The sequence below is a fragment of the Rhipicephalus sanguineus genome, chromosome 10 (genome assembly GCF_013339695.2).
Source record: "Rhipicephalus sanguineus isolate Rsan-2018 chromosome 10, BIME_Rsan_1.4, whole genome shotgun sequence".
Classification (NCBI taxonomy): domain Eukaryota; kingdom Metazoa; phylum Arthropoda; class Arachnida; order Ixodida; family Ixodidae; genus Rhipicephalus; species Rhipicephalus sanguineus.
In genome coordinates this window covers 62,814,746-62,830,746 of record NC_051185.1, presented here as the reverse complement: position 1 = coordinate 62,830,746, position 16,001 = coordinate 62,814,746, and the positions used below count along the sequence as shown (strand labels likewise).

General features: G+C 45.4%; 2 protein-coding genes across 2 annotated transcripts; one reads left to right on the top strand and one right to left on the bottom strand.

Moving 5' to 3' along the window:
* Positions 1–4,390: 4,390 nt before the first annotated feature.
* Positions 4,391–5,140, bottom strand: LOC119406436 (uncharacterized; the record flags this gene model as incomplete). Its single annotated transcript, XM_037673183.2, has 1 exon — positions 4,391–5,140. A coding segment is annotated over exon 1 (750 nt), but the record flags the coding sequence as incomplete, so codon positions are not given.
* A 3,871-nt stretch (positions 5,141–9,011) lies between these two features.
* On the top strand, positions 9,012–12,955 carry LOC119371982 (NLR family CARD domain-containing protein 3). Its single transcript, XM_049419919.1, has 2 exons — positions 9,012–9,237; positions 11,048–12,955. The coding sequence occupies exon 2, from the start codon at positions 11,383–11,385 to the stop codon at positions 12,868–12,870; it is 1,488 nt and encodes a 495-aa protein (XP_049275876.1). The 5' UTR covers positions 9,012–9,237; positions 11,048–11,382; the 3' UTR covers positions 12,871–12,955.
* The last annotated feature ends 3,046 nt before the right edge of the window (positions 12,956–16,001 follow it).

Sequence of the window (16,001 nt, the reverse complement as noted above, 5' to 3'; positions counted from 1 at the left end):
GCTATATTGCATATGCTAATGTGGTTCCTTCCCGACATGAAGCCTGTATAGGACCTTTTTGCAAAGCAGTTTCAAGCACCGGCATGGCTCAGAGGTTGAATACTGGGCTCCCACGCAGAGGGCCCAGGTTCGAACCTCGTTCCATCCTGGAATTTTTTTCTTATTTAGTCTTTTTTCTTATTTCGAGCGATACTCGGGCGGCGGCGGCGGCAGCGGCGGCGGCGGCGGCGGCGGCGGCGGCGGCGGACAACTACGGCACCAAAAACGGCCGGTGAAATGATCTCATAACAGCTTTCGCTGTAAAAAGACGCGCAACATCCGAACTAGAAGCTTCGAATAACATTTACTTGAAGAGCTTTCGTTAAAGTAATTTCAATGTAACTGCATTACATTTGAAAAGTAATACTAATGTACTGTCGTTACTTTCGGCCAGCTGTAAGCTGTAATCTAATTTAATTGCGTTTTAAGAAATTCAAGGAAATCAATTTGTAATTAATATAATAGCTTTGTAGCAGTAATTTTGCCATCTCTTGACAACGCCCTGCTGCCGGGCTTTCCGGGGATAAAGAGGGGAAGCGAACGGGGGGGGGGGGGTGTGTACGGCAGTAACCCCCCCCCCCTTATTCGCCGTCATGCGCACTGCTATGGGCTCATGGCAACATTTAGTACATAAAAATTGTATAACTGCTATACCGTATGTACACGTTAGACATTTTGGCAATTTGAATATGCTGCTCACTGTCTGCCTAGGGTTACGCATTGCAAAAGAGAAAACGGTGTTATAAAATATCAGCTTGATTTGATGTTTATCCTGACGCAAATCTTCGATGAAGGATCGACTGTTTTCTCCCCAAACCTGCCGCGGTGGTCTAGTGGTGGTGCTCGACTACTGACCCGAAGGTCGCGGAATCGAATCCCTATACGGCGGCGATTGCATTTCGATGGAGGCGAAATGCTAGAGGACCGTGTGCTTAGATTTAGGTGCACGTCAAAGAAACCCAGCCGGTTGAAATTTCCGCATCCCTCCAATGGCGTATCTCAAAATCATATCGGGGTTTTGGGATGTAAAACCCCAACAAATATTATTTTTTTTTTCCCGCAGCTCATTCAGTGTTTGGTGTCTTCGAGCTCATCTATGGAAGCTGCCGTGGATGGCACGACTTGGTTACCAGCGTGCTAATTATAGTAAGTCATCAATTCTCATGAATGACTGTTCGTTAATTGTTTAATTAAGTAATTACCACTTAATGTACGCTACAGATTTTAAAGTTTGTGTCTCAGAGGGTCGCGATGCGCTCTTCAAAGAATCCTATACTATTGATAACTGAAGCAATTTGGTTGCTATAGTACAACTTTGTGTGGCCATCAATATTTATTGTATGGCTGTTACCTCAATAGCATTTGCGGTGACTATTAGGGGTGCCCTCAACCGACCAGTATTTCATTCCTAGGTACAGGCTTGTTATCGCGTACACGGTATAACAACACCACGGCACTGCAAACGAAAGCAACAATGCGAATGCGAATGTCCCATGGCAAGAAAGTATGTGAAATCAGTGGGCTGGGTGACACATGCGACATACAGTTGCGTTATCCAGTGTACCAGTCGAAGTACCTCCCAACGTATGAAAATATAAGTGACTATCGCATTCATATACCCAGGAACGCTAAATAACAATAACGTTAAAAGCGTTACTAACGCCCAACAATGCCGCACCCTTCAACCGATCTTTATAATAATACTAAAGCGCTGTTTTAATGCTTTTATTGGTCATCAGCCCAATGTTTTCTTTAATTTAGCTCATATGCCCACTGAAACGTTTCGTACGCCATTCCAACAATTCCATATGTTTTCTTGCGGAATCTATATGGAGTCCAAGTATTGTCCATATATTTCCGTAAGAATTTTACGGAAATGTGTGGAATTTTCGTAATCGCATACGGAACGTTTCAGTAGGGGTGGTCTGCACTCTAATTTCAATAAAGTCGATTCAAGTCGGCCTTTAGATGTGATTATGATGTGTGGGAATCGAGCGCGCCCTCCCCTTTGGCGCCTCGTTCCCCAGCTAGCGCGTGTGTTGGCCCCGCGCGGCTCGAGCGCCGGGGACCGCCGTTAATCGGCGGTATGGCGACCACGGCGGCAGCGCCAGGCCTCTTTGTCTGGTGCGAGCCATGCGTCGGCTTCCCGGCGCGCGGGCAGCGCGGGCACGCATATGTCTCGTCATGCTCACGCCACCCCGCTAGCCTACGTCACTGCGCTGCGCCTGTCCTCATTGGCCACCAGTGACAACCCTCTTCAACCTTGAGCTCGCTTCTGTCTGGCGCTGGCTTGCCCGCGTCAGATGCACTCAGGCCGGCACGAGAGGTTGACGCGCTGCTCTGGCAGGACATATTCTAGAATACGGTGATATTCGTCAGCAAATCAGCAATGAAACTTGTGAAACTTAGCATGACCAATATTAAATACGAAAAGGTATCACGTGCAGACAGTGCCCATAGACGCCTGTAACGCTGCTTGTCTCGCTCTGGATGAGGTTCCGCTAAAGGGAACCTCATCCACGCATGGTTTCCTTTAGCGGGAGATGGTGTAATTTTTTTTACTTTACTGCGGGAGACAAAGCGGTTCATTTCAGTGGTCCTCGCTATAGTAAATACGAAAAGCAAATGCATGGATATCAGATGTGTACTAATCACAGAAGGCATACAGGTATCCTGCGTAGCTAATATGCATAAAAAAGTGCCCTGCAGAATTCAATAATACTTCGCTGGGTTACTTGATGTACCGTCTTCTTACTGAGCTGTACTTTTAACTAAAATGATAAAACAAATAAAACGCGCAAACTTTGTTTGTAAACTTTCAACTATTTATTCCTGTCAGGCGGACGTCAAGTGTATGCACAACCACAACACTGCGTCACAGAAAGTAAATATTATGAAGCGCAACATAAAGGACAAAAATGAAAGTTATTTAATAACGCCGGATTCGACAAGAAGTATAGCTTGATCTATCCAGGCACTTAAACGCGTCTTCTGACAGCGCCACAGGTGGTGTGCACACGTTATTCGGTGATTCATGATCGAGTATTCTTGAGTGATTCATCTTGTCTTTTGTACTTACTCCCTGCCACCCTATATTGTTTACAGTGCATTTGACATGCGCCTGCGAACAAACAAACAACTGAAATTTTAATAATAATATCTGAGGTTTCACGTGCCAACACCCTGATAGTATTATGAGGCAAACTGTAGTGGAGGGCTCCGGAAATCTTTACCATCTGGTGTTCGTGCACCGACATAGCACGGTACCAGGAACTCGAGCATTTCGCCTCCGTCGAAATGCGACCGCGACTTTCGGGTTAGCAGCCGAACACCGTAACCACTGTACCACCGAAGCCGACCAAGTGAAAGTTTGGTAACGTATTCGCGCGTTTTACTTGTTTCGTCCTTTGTGAAAAGTACAGCAAAGTACGGCTAGCTTCGATGCAGAAGAGACCATTTAGATGGCCCCTGCGATCTCCTTGTTCTAGACATATCTCGAATGACCCCAAAAACGCCTTCCTGCATACATTTTCAACAGCGAAACTGTTTAGCAAATCGTTTCTTGTGAGTCGATCGCAGAAAACTATCATCATCTAACGCCTATGTGCCACAGAATTTGGGCATATCCCACTACTCACTGCTACGGCGTGGCCTGTAATAACCCTGAGAACGAGTACACACAGGGAGAGAGGGAGAGAGAAAGAAAGAGAGAAACAGAGAGACGGAAAGAAAGGTATAAAGAAGGAGAAAGAAAAAAATTCTTGCCGAAAAAAAAATTCTTCACGAGGCGGGATTCGAACCCGCGTACCCTGGATTCGAAGGCGAGCGTCCCAACCACTCGGCTATGCAAGCACTTTTTTTTTGGTCATGGTATTTAATAGAATGCGTATGAAAATAGTACACAGTATCACAACAGTCTATAACACAGTTACACTACTACAAAAAACGGCAGGAAGTGGAAGATGGAAGCTGCGATGAAAAAATCCGTAAAACAGGGGGTGGATGCTCGAGCCAACGTTTCGACAAGTGGACTTGTCTTCTTCAAGGCTGGAACTTGAAGCCTTGAAGAAGACAAGTCCACTTGTCGAAACGTTGGCTCGAGCATCCACCCCCTGTTTTACGGATTTTTTCATTACACTACTACAGTCACTTAGCGACAATGAAAGTACAAGCACTGCCACAAAAACTGGAAGACTAACTTATAGTCCTTCATTCCAGAAAGAGTTCTTCATCAGGTGTTGCACAGAAAAGGTGGCGAGGCTAAGCACCTCGCTAAGATTGTGTACCAATCCGGTCTGAAATCAAGTTCGTCGTAAACTTCTTTTAAATTAATAACCATTCGGGTGAAATGTATACGGGATGAGGTGATCGGCTCTGCGTTACGGTCCTGCATTCGCGTCTTCCACAAACTGTGCATACCAATAACAAGGAACATATCGTACGGCACTTCATCAAGAGGTGTTGGCATCAAATAACGAATAGTGTACGAATTAATTTCAAATTCTTTCTGCAGAGTTCGCTGAAGGACATCCCAGAAAAGAATCGCATCTTTGCAGCTCACGAAGCAATGCTCTATTGTTTCAGGTACATGACAGAGACGGCAGTTGACCGACGATACAAAAATACCTTTTGTTTGTAACCATGTTTTTACGGGGAGTGTTTCAGAATGGAGTTTATAGAAGAATGTTTTTGAATTGGGAGATATATACATTTTTTGCACTCGTTTCAACACATCATGGCCTGGAAGATCAAAATATGATGATCGGTACAGCGGAGGAGGGAAGAGCATAGATATTAAGTCCTTATATAGTGTTTTGCGTGATACAGTATACAAATATTCTGTTGAAAATCGGGCTTTAAGAAATCGAACAGCAAAGTAAACTTCCTCCATAAATCCCCACAGGCATGGGCGTGTGGAGAAGTTTGAGGAAACAACCAAGTCAGGGAAACAATTAACAAAATTAACTTGCAAGAACGAACGAATGATGGGATGGGAACTGTCACGGAAAAAGAAGAAGCGTGAAACTGTTTGCCATAGATACAAATGTATTAAACCCAAACCACCGTCACTAACTTGTCTGAAAATGTTGTCACGACGCATGGGCTCAAAAGTCGAAGACCATATGAACGTTGCAAATATACGGTGGAAGCGTTGCACGTAAGACCTAGCACAATGAATAAGCTGCAGCACATAGTAAAGCTTTGTTGCTAAAAAAGTATTACAAGCTTCGGCTCTCCCAAAAATTGCAAGGCGATGTGGAACAAATGCTTGAGCCTGCCGTTCAATCAAAGGGACACGTTCTTTCCAATAGCGTGCACTGAATCTATACGCATCTAGTGGTACACCAAGGTACTTTGGTGGAATGCGAGTCCAGTTAACCCCTGCAAACTGGTTCGGCGTACTGCCCCATGAGCCAAACCATAATCCTAAACTTTTTGAGGAGTTTAAACGAGCTCCAGAAACAATGCTATATTTCCCAATTTCAGATATCGCATTTTCAACACTTGGTTTATCGGTGCAAAGGATCGCTACATCATCTGCATAAGCTACTATTTTAACTTCATTGCCTAGTATACTGAATCCTCGGATACGACTCGATTGTATTATGCTCAAACACAGTGGTTCAAGATAAAGGGCAAACAAAAGTGGTGACATTGGGCATCCTTGCTTTACAGACGAGCCAATAGCAACTGATTTTGAAAGGTGACCATTAACAATTAGACGAGTCGAAGAATCATTATAACAAAGTCTGACTCCGTTAAGTACTATGGAACCAATATTGACATGTTCAAGGAGAGAAAAAAGAATGAATGGCTCACACGATCAAAAGCTTTGGCGAGGTCTACCTGCAACATTGCCAGCTGTTTTTGACAACTGTAGCAGTACTGAAGAACTGTACGCATGACGTGTATATTATTTTGTATGGAGCGACCTCTAATTCCACATGTCTGATGAGGACCAATAAGAATCGACATCGCAAATTGCAACCGATTTGATAGGACTTTCACAAAGATTTTGTAATCAACATTTGATAACGATATTGGTCTGTAACCCTCAACACTAGGCAGTTTTCCTTTATCAGAGCTTTTTGGTATCAAGACCGTATGACTTTTACAGAAAGACCGTGGGAGCGTCTCCATGTCATAGCTTGTTTTGAAGATATCCAGCAAAATCGGAGAAAGAGTAGTTTTAAACGTTTTGTAAAACTCGGCTGAAATTCCATCAGGGCCAGGCGTCTTCGATAAAGGTAGTTGATCTATTGCCTGTATTACAATACAGGAAATTGAACTCGGCTATGCAAGCACGCTAGCAGGGCATATCATAGCCTTGTCTAGTATAGTGTAGCAAGGGGGTGGGAAAGGGCAGTGAGCGTGAGGAGGGGAGATGTGATGGTGAGGAGGAGGGAAATGAGGAGGGAAGAGAGTAAAGCATAGCACAGAAATAATGAGAAAGAGAGAAATAGAGAGAAAGAAACGCAAAAAAGAAGAACGAGAGAGAGAGAGAGAACATCAACGAAAGAGGGTGATAGAAATAGAGTGAAAAAGATAGAAAGAGGAAGCAGGCATCGCGTCGTCTAGCGACCAGATACTTCACCACCTGGCCAAGCCGCGCATGCGCAGTAGCTAAGCCGCGCCCACCGACGGAGACCTCGCGCGCAACCTCCGTTCCATAGTGCATAGCCTTGCTGCGTACTCCCGAGGAGTAAGCGGCGCATCTCGAAGCTAGACGTGCCGGTCGACGGGGAGTACGAGCAGCGACGGGCCCGTCCTTCGCTGTGCCAAGCTTTGGACTTAGTGCAAACTGCGCGCAATGGTTTTTTTTTCTTTATTTCAGAGGCTTTAAGCACAATAAATCAGCCATACTTCCCCTCCAGATAGTGCCTCGCGGACGCCAAAGGTGGCCATTGAACTCGAAGTCCCCGGTTCGATTCCTGGTGACGGCGGCAGTTAGGTTACAAGTGGGCGCACAATAACGCTCGTGTTTAACTGAAAAAAAAAAAAAAAGGATTTCTCCTTGTTGTAAGTTATCCTTAATGTACGAAGTTAATCCGAGTCACTACACGATGTGTCTGGTAGTTTAAAACTTGAAAAAAAAAAAACAGCGCAAAGACAGGACGAATGAAAGTGACACGAGGACATCCTGTCTTCGTCCTGCCTTTGCGCTGTTTTTTTTTTCAAGTTTTAAGTGATGTACCAACTAACCCGCCTTTCGCCACTTCTCCTGTCTGGTAGTGTCTGCGCTGCTTCATAACTTTAAATATCATGAGCAACTTATTAGACGTTTAGGTTGATGACTCGGCCGGTACATACAAATGTCTCATGCTAGCCTCTGTAGATCCACATGCAGCTTGTTGTTTTCCATCCAATGCCAGTTGTCTGGGTACTTTTCCTGTGCTGCACATTCAGACTGAATCTGAATATGATTACAGTGAAACCTCGGTGATACGATCACAGCTCATACGAATTTCTGGGTGATACGAAAGTTTCGTTGGTCCCGGCCAAGGCCCGTTGGCTGCAATGTAATGGAGTACGGTTGTTGCGGACCGGTTTTCACCCAGCGACCAGCGACATTTGATACGAACGTACGCTACCGCGCAGGTACGAAGAGGTGCTGTCGCGGAATACGCGCCAAGCACGTGCGCGCGCGGGAACGCAAGCGTGGGCATGCTTTCCGCACCGCCAAATCATCAGAATCACGGTGTAAGAAAAACACCTTTTCTTACAGTCAGAATAAACCTTCAAAGACGCGTCACGGCCTCAGAGATTGTGTGCGCGAATCTTTGAGGCTCTTATGTGCCTCCGTGTGCCTTCGCGTTTAGATTACAAAGCACATTAGCGCCATGTTTTTTTTTCTAACGCGTCGACGCGGGCTGCTGTCGTTGTACTTTGTTTACACGTCCTTGCCTCGTGCATCAGACATCCTATGAAAGGTGGACGAGGACCGATTGAAGGCAAGGACGGTCTTGGCGAAGGAGTCAGGCCTGACAACGTCCACATGCGCGACCGTTGAGGCCACACTTGTGCGGGCACGGCCGTAAATCTCCCAAAAAACATCCCCAACACATCCGCAATAACAAAACTATAACACAGGACCGTGGTTTTGTAATTTTGTGGCCTTGATCCATCGCGTCAAAGCGCTTCTTTTGTTACCTTCGCTGCAGTACTCCGGTGTCATGCAAAAAAGCATACTAAAATTTGGAAGGGGCTACTGCTGTCGCGGGTCACAACGCACCTGGTTGATTAATTAAATACGCGCGCATGGGCCGTATATATACGAGTGCTGGTATGATTGCCGACATCTAAAAACTTAACTGACAATCATTCAGGGTTTTTCCTGACGTTGCTGCGTCCCTGAAAAGCAATAAATGAAAATGTACGCCAGCTTATTCTTTTGTCGCATGCTAACTTTCCATGCTTTCTGGTGATACGAATTTCTGATGATAGAAATATTTTTGGTGGTCCCGTGAAATTTGTATCACAGAGGTTTCACTGTATTATAACGTTCACTCATTGCTGCATTGACTCTGCACATAATCATAATTTTATTGTTGCATGGTTGTTGTCGCCCGCTGTGTATGGTTTATTAAAGCTGAAAAGCCATCAACTGCGTCAGGACGCGCATCACCTTCTTTCTGTAAATGAAGTTAAACAAGTGCCTCAATTTTCCAACCTTAGTATGGGCCCTCTTTCAACAGTAAGGTCCAAAATCAAAATTTCGGAATTCTACGTGCGGCCAGAAAGATTGACGCCCAGACCAGCACTGTTACAATTTTGCGACGATTGCGAAACTCGCAGCCAGAATCGAAGACGCCTAAACCAAGACTGCAGTCTGGTTCGCAAGCTACTGTCGCGCTACTTTTAGCCAAGCGGCGTGCTGAGGCACGTGACTGTTGCTTAAACGCTGACTACGCCTCTCTTGGTGTGCGTGCGCCAGCGACACATGCCTCCCACGGATTGTTGCTCTGTCCCGTGTGACTCAGACTCCCTTATCGATAGACGCTTATCGGTACTTTTTCGCAGACAATATGTGTATTTAGGCTGTAACGGCATTGCGGCGTAGCATGTCAGTGCCGCCCCAACCAACTCTCCTATTCCACACCGCCCACGGCTACTGCGGCGCGCGTGACATCTCAAAACTGTGAAATCTGTGACTTCAATCTGGCTTTGTGAACCGCTCAGTCTAATCTGGAGTCTGTCGTACGTAACATTGGAAGTTACTGCATTATCCGTGCACTTGTTTCGCTTACGTTGACCCAAGTAAGTTAAACTTTTTTTTTTTTGTCGCGTCGTCTGCTACCAACCACTTTCTTCGTTTCCTTTTTTCGCCGCACCTGGTTTTCGGGTTGACAAATTGGATCTCTCAAGGTAATGGTGGTTAGAACAATTTGAATTGTGATGTTGCGGGGGGATTACTAACATTTCTCGTCGTTGCAACATCTCAGGGCTGACGTAAAGTTAGTAAAGTGCCATGTATGGGCGTGTATATAGTTTAAACAGGAGTCATAGTATAACAAGCGGACCGTCCGAATTCTTTGCGCGGCTTTTCCGTGTGGCGCTGCAGTCGATCTCTTTCTTGCCAGCCACACCGCCCATATTTAAATACGGGAACAATTTCCCACTCATGTTTTCTTCCATTTATTGTACTCGTTCGGAATGAACATATTTCTATATTGCAGAAAATACCTGCCACCTATTTTTTATTTCCTTATGCGACATTTCGCAAAGCTTTGATTGTGCGAGTTCAGAGAGCGACAGTTCCGTACGGCTAGGGTGGCTAGAATACTATGGCTGCCTGAGAGGGCAACGTCGATCTATTCAAGTCCCCCGTTCTCATCAAGTCTAAATATCCTGCCAGCAACAGAACTGCTTGAACAGAAGCTATTTGTATTTATCTTTAAGCTTAAACACTGGGACACCTCAATCCCGGCTAACCCAAATAATCCCCTGCGAGCGATAATTTACTTTTTCCCCGCGTTCGAACAAACTACAGAAAATTAACTGCCCTCTTTTCGGGCATATTGTTTTTGAATTCATACGAAATTAAATCATCGTCATCGATACATAAATTTCTATGCCTCTGCGAGAGATACTGTCTAGACAAATTCTGTGGGCAGCTACACTAATTTACAATTCTTGGATACATTTTTTCGTACATTTAATATGATTTACTCCTTCCGCTGTTTTTTTTCCGCTATTGTACATGTTTGATTTGCTGGTTATCAGTACCTCTGAATAGTTCATGTTATTGTTTCTACATGGATTCACGTTGCATTGGTTGCATAGCTGCAATTGTTTTGTACATTAGTCTTTTTCTTTCGATATTATTTTATTCATTTTGTTTCAACAAATTCATGACAGTCTGCGTCGTGAAGATTTTCGCTAGCATTATTTTCAGATTGCACCAACTATTGTATAATCATTTATTTATGTACCCTGTTCTGTTTCATTATATGCTTTTAGTTTTTACTCTCGCGCTTTTGCCTAGCTTTTCTTTGACCTTTTTATGAACGCATTCTTTCCTTCTCATGGTGCCCTCGACACTTAACATGCACATGCTTTAGTATTAGGAGGTTCCCCTGTGAGGTTTCGCAACTATGGGACCTCCGAATGTAATGTGTGTCACTAACGAGGTTGTATGTTCTATGCGAGGAAACTGAATAAAATTGAAGCAAATTTCCTACAGCTAATCAACAAATAATTCTGTTCAGCAAACAACTTTGTTCTAGACATGTGAGTACACAGCTGGAATGTACCATGCAGGAATGTACCTCCATTCAACAATCACGTGTGAGGTTTATGTGCCATCCACCAACGTATAGAATTACTTCGATCGACTTACATTAGCGAAGTTAAAATACGCCAAGGAAATCTACGGAAAGCGATGGTGCATTTGGAATGCGAAACTGCTGGCGGTTCGGTGCATTGTTTTGATTTAGTTATGTACCCAAGTCACCTCGCTCGTATTATTTGAATTCACTTGTGCCTTCCGTTTTTTTTGCACTTCTAGGATTCCCCGAGGTTTGACCAAGTGCCTCATACAAGCCCTCAAGAACACGGTCGTTGCGTAGAACTCCGGTTACAGTCTACACCAGGTGTCGCAGCCCCCTCAGCACTTCGAAAAGAGTTGACAGCAGCTGATAAATTCTCGCAAGCTGGGCGACCGCCATTACCCTATCGTTCACCCTCATTATCTGAAAGTTGGAAGGTGTTCGAAGAGCAACCTTTCGATGATACTTTGCCTCTGTTAGCATCTTCAAGATTTACTCGATCAACGCCTGTTCATAGGCTTTTACTATAAAACCAAAAAAGCTTTTTATTCGACCGTATTGTTGCACTGTTAACATGTCCGAGGAAGTTGAAAGCGATAGAAACTGCCAAGACATTGAAGTCAACGAGCTCTTCAAGAAAGGCTTGGAGTACACTGTCCTATTCAACGACCCCGCATGTGCAGGAAGTGATTGCTCGCAACCCAAGTCAGCGCTCGAGTATTGGGAGATCTCGGAGAAGGATGCCGTTGTGCTTAGGCGTCTGTTGAGCACGAGTCCATCCTTGAGGAAGCTTTGCATATGGGATATGCCATTCAGTGCGTTCAAGATCACATTTGAGGACCTCGAAGGATGTTCTTCGCTCGAAGAACTTCATTTGCGTAACATTGAATGCGGAGAGCAAGAGTTCAGCGTCAACCTTTCCGGAGTGTTTAGCAACCTGAGCTTCCTGGACCTGCGCTGTGGGAACGTGGGGACTGTGGTCGCGAATAACATCGCGGCTTATCTACGAGGGAATAAAAAACTGAAGGAACTCGGCCTTTGGTACTCCTGCGGTGGTGACGAGGGTGCAGCATCGCTCATCGAAGCACTAAAACTAAACGACACGCTCAAGAAGTTTACCTTGGGGCAGGTGAAGCTGTCTTCCGAGAATATGATCGCGTTCGCGGAGGTGCTGATGGTGAACTCTACGCTCGAGGTGGTTGACATTTTCGACGCGTGTTTCGTGGAAGACGACAAAACGGCAGCGTCGCTGGAGCAGTATGGCAACACGGACGTCTTCAGGAGGTTTTGCATCGTGTGGACCGAGAAACTTCTGCCCCTGCTCACCAGGCTTGTCGGTCAGAAGGCGTGTTGGCCCGAGCTCTCGGTCAGCGTCACCGCTACGGTGGACCGGGACGTCCTGCGTGACTTCTTCGACGCCGTGGCCTCCGACGCTTCAGTCACCATGCTCAACTTCTACCCCAGTGACGACACGTTCGACGAACTAGCGGACGGCATCGCCTCGGTCGTGAAAAGGACGACGACACTCAAGAGAATCCAGAACCTCATGTTCGTCAAAAAGGGCAACGGATATCAACTGGCCAAAGTTCTCGATGCCCTGAAGGAGAACCGTTCCGTCACTTCCTTCGACATGTTCGTACACGTTTTGACGCCGGAAGTGGCAACGTCCCTCTCGGAGCTTCTGGCCGTCAACGACGTTCTGAATGAAGTCTCCGTCTGCCAGTACTGGGGAATCACGGAGGACATATTGGGGACGATACTGCGGGGTCTGAGGAAGAACTACAGTGTGACGAAACTCATGGTTTCCTGGGACCCGGACGATGACGTCGAGGGTGTCCTCGAGATGGGGGAGCTTCTAGAGAGGAACGTTCGCCTCCACGAGAAGGCGGCCGAGTTTGTGCGCGCGGGTGGCGATGCAAAGAGCGACGCCGAAGGGGCGGACGCACTGAAGAAAGTGCGAACGAGTGCAAGCCTCGTGGAAAGGGTGCGGGGGCTCACCGGAAGGACGAGCGAAGCTGCTTTGGAGCTGATACAGGCAGCCCTGTCTCGCTTAAGCGTGTAAAGCGTTGCTCGTGCGAAGCCGAAGGATTCGGTCGGGTTTGCCGCTTTGGAGACTTGGCACTGATTGAATTACGATAATTAAATTACTTTTTAATATAATGAGTAATACATAATGAATTATTTCCGCATGTTAGTAATTTATAATATAATGAATTACTTCCGGCGAACAATTTCAAGAAAATTACTCATTACCTTTCCAATTACTTTTGACTACGATATAACACGTCAGCTTCCCTTATGGCATACCCGCCACGGTGGTCTAGTAACTATATGGTGCGGGACTGTTGAGCCACCCTACTCGAAGGTCGCGGGATCGAGTCCCGGCCATAGCGGCCGCATTTCGATGGAGGCGAAATGCTTCAGGCCCTCGTACTTAAATTTAGGAGCACATTACGGAACACCAGATGGTCAAAATTTCCGCAGCCCTCAACTACAGCGTCCCTCATAATCATATCGCGGTGTTTGGACGTAAAAAAATGATTTTCTGATGGCATAAAATATTGACCAAGAAAGGAAGGACAAATAACGAAGACAAATTAATCTGAGTGCTAAACTTCAAGCCTGGGAACTAAGGAGGCCCATAGAAAAGCCACGTAGCATTCGAAGCCTCTCAAAATAAGCGCATTAATTTCAAAAGTAATTGTAATGTCACTACTTCGGCCATTTGTAATTTGTGCTGTAATTCAAATATATGCTAGACAATTCGAGGAAACAATCTAATTTGATTACTTTTATGAGTATGCCATCTCTACCGCTCTGTGTACCTGCACGTGCTTTCTGCGGCTGAGACATCCATGGAGAGTTGCTAAGAGACGAAATCTTTGTCGCAGACACCGGTTAGCACGCTCTTTTAAGGAGACGGCCGGATTCCGAGTAATTCGCTTCAGAATATTTTAATCTCAGCATAGGCGTATCTACTGGGGGGGGGGGGGCAAGGGGGGCGCTAGCCCCCCACTGAGAAAGGTTAGGGGGCGGAGCCCCCCCACTTTGGACAGTGATCATTGTCGGCTGCACACTTGGGAAACCATCAATTAAGGCGAAGTTTTACTTCTACACATTAAACACTTATTTGTATAATGAAATTTGTCCTGCGCTTCTGCTGCGGAGATCGTCTCCCGTGTCTCACGACCACGCACTGTAGGTTCTCTGCGGTGCGGACCGCCTATGCGACGCTTTCGCGCTTTGCGCTACAGCATTGCAGAGAAGGCTACCGCTGAGTAGGGGCTCTCAACGTTAGAGCACTCTGTCATCATTTTATTCTGCTCCGCCTGGCTTGAAATTTACATAATCGACGACGCAAATACGGGCAGCGGTAAACGTATTACGGACCGATCAAACGGTCTTCCTGGTTCAGGCCACTCATTTTTTTTTATCGGAAAGAAATAGCATCACCGCTGCTGTATATATCCAATTTGCTATGAGTCGATGAGTGTGCAGAACTGTTGTTTTAGTTGGGCCGCATTGGGGGAGCTAAAGAATGTTTCCGCTTGAGTTTCCGATTACCTGCGTCGCCTTGCCAACGTTTTTTAGATTAATCTAGTACTCGAGTACATTGGGAAGCCCAACTTTAAAGCTTGTCCCGCAACTTGATCTACCGGACCAGGGAAATGGTCAAGGTCCACGGTTTTCTGGACTGATAATTGTTCGGGTTTCCCGTCCCAAAACCACGATATGATTATGAGAGACGATAGCTCCGGAAATGTCGACCACCTGGGGTTCTTTAACGTGCACCTAAATCTAAGCACGCAGACCTCACGCATTTTCGCCTCTATCGAAAGTACAGCGGCCGCAGCCTGGATTCGACCCCGCGACCTGGGTTTTCTGGACTGAGGAGACTGAATTGACAGCCGGGCTAGTTGGTTTCGAGTCAACTCGAATTGACTTGTACAGGGCAAAATACAACTCGGACGGCAAAGAAGCACACATGCGCAGCGCTGTTTATTTCTCTCCCTTCCTCCCTCTCTATCAGCAAGAATGAGTTCACAGAGTTGTACATGCGCACAAACAGCTCAACATCGTTATACTACAACTGAAAATCTCGCCAGCTGCTATAACTAGCCGCTGCCAATGTGATCGGCGGGCAGCCTTCTTGAATTACATTCAGAATGAGAAACTGTCCGGCTATTCCAAAAACATGTTTAGGTATTGTTCAGCATAGTAATGTGCTGTTTAGTGTGCACATGTAATTTTAACACCGCGAGATTTCATAGATTTGTGACGTTAACAAGCAGGTGATCTTAAGGCACACCGAAAATTTTTGACGACTGGCGAAGAACCAATGATCAAAAATATGCCGTATTTAAAATAGCTTATTCTCTTATTTTTTATATAGTCGTGCATGAGTGGTCATTATGCAATGGATCACTTTGGGGTCATTTGTGGCATCGCATAACAAGCAGGTGCAATGTGCATGACCCCGAAAATTTCGACCAATCATAAACAGTTAACGGTCAATGCGGAAGGAAACAATGCGGGGTAGTTTACTGTTATAATCACCCACATTTTTTTCAAAAAAAAAAAAGATTGTGCTTACACCGTTTGCATAGGCGTACTTACCTGGAGGGCCGGAGGGCCTTCCAAGCAAAGTAGAAAACCACGCAATACAACGAAGACAAGAAAGACCAAACGGGACCAGCGCTGTTCAGTGCTGGTCCTGTTTGGTCTGTCTTGTCTTCGTTGTACTGCGCTGTTCTTTACTATGAAGTCCTCACGCTGTAAGCAAAGTTGCAAATACATATGATAAGCATAAAGAATGTACTACGCCTCTAATACCACAAATTCTTACTTAAAAAGAACTTTTAGTTGATAAGTTAACCATAATAGTAATATAATATCAGTAATAATAATAACAATGCGCTAGAAACATTATTTCGACTAAGAGCAACCAAGACAAAATATAGGATATGCAAACCTGAATATCTGCAAGAAAGTGTAGTACTGATTACGGAAAAGAAAAGGTGCAGTCACTGCTACCTACATAAAAAAAACGCAATCATTAGTGAGCACCTTCTAGACGTTAACGAAATTTCATTGAATAATACAAATCTATACTACTGGCGAGGCTGCCATTGACATAATTGTATTCATGGGGGGTAATGTATAAAAACTGTTGCTTGCAATACTATCACATGC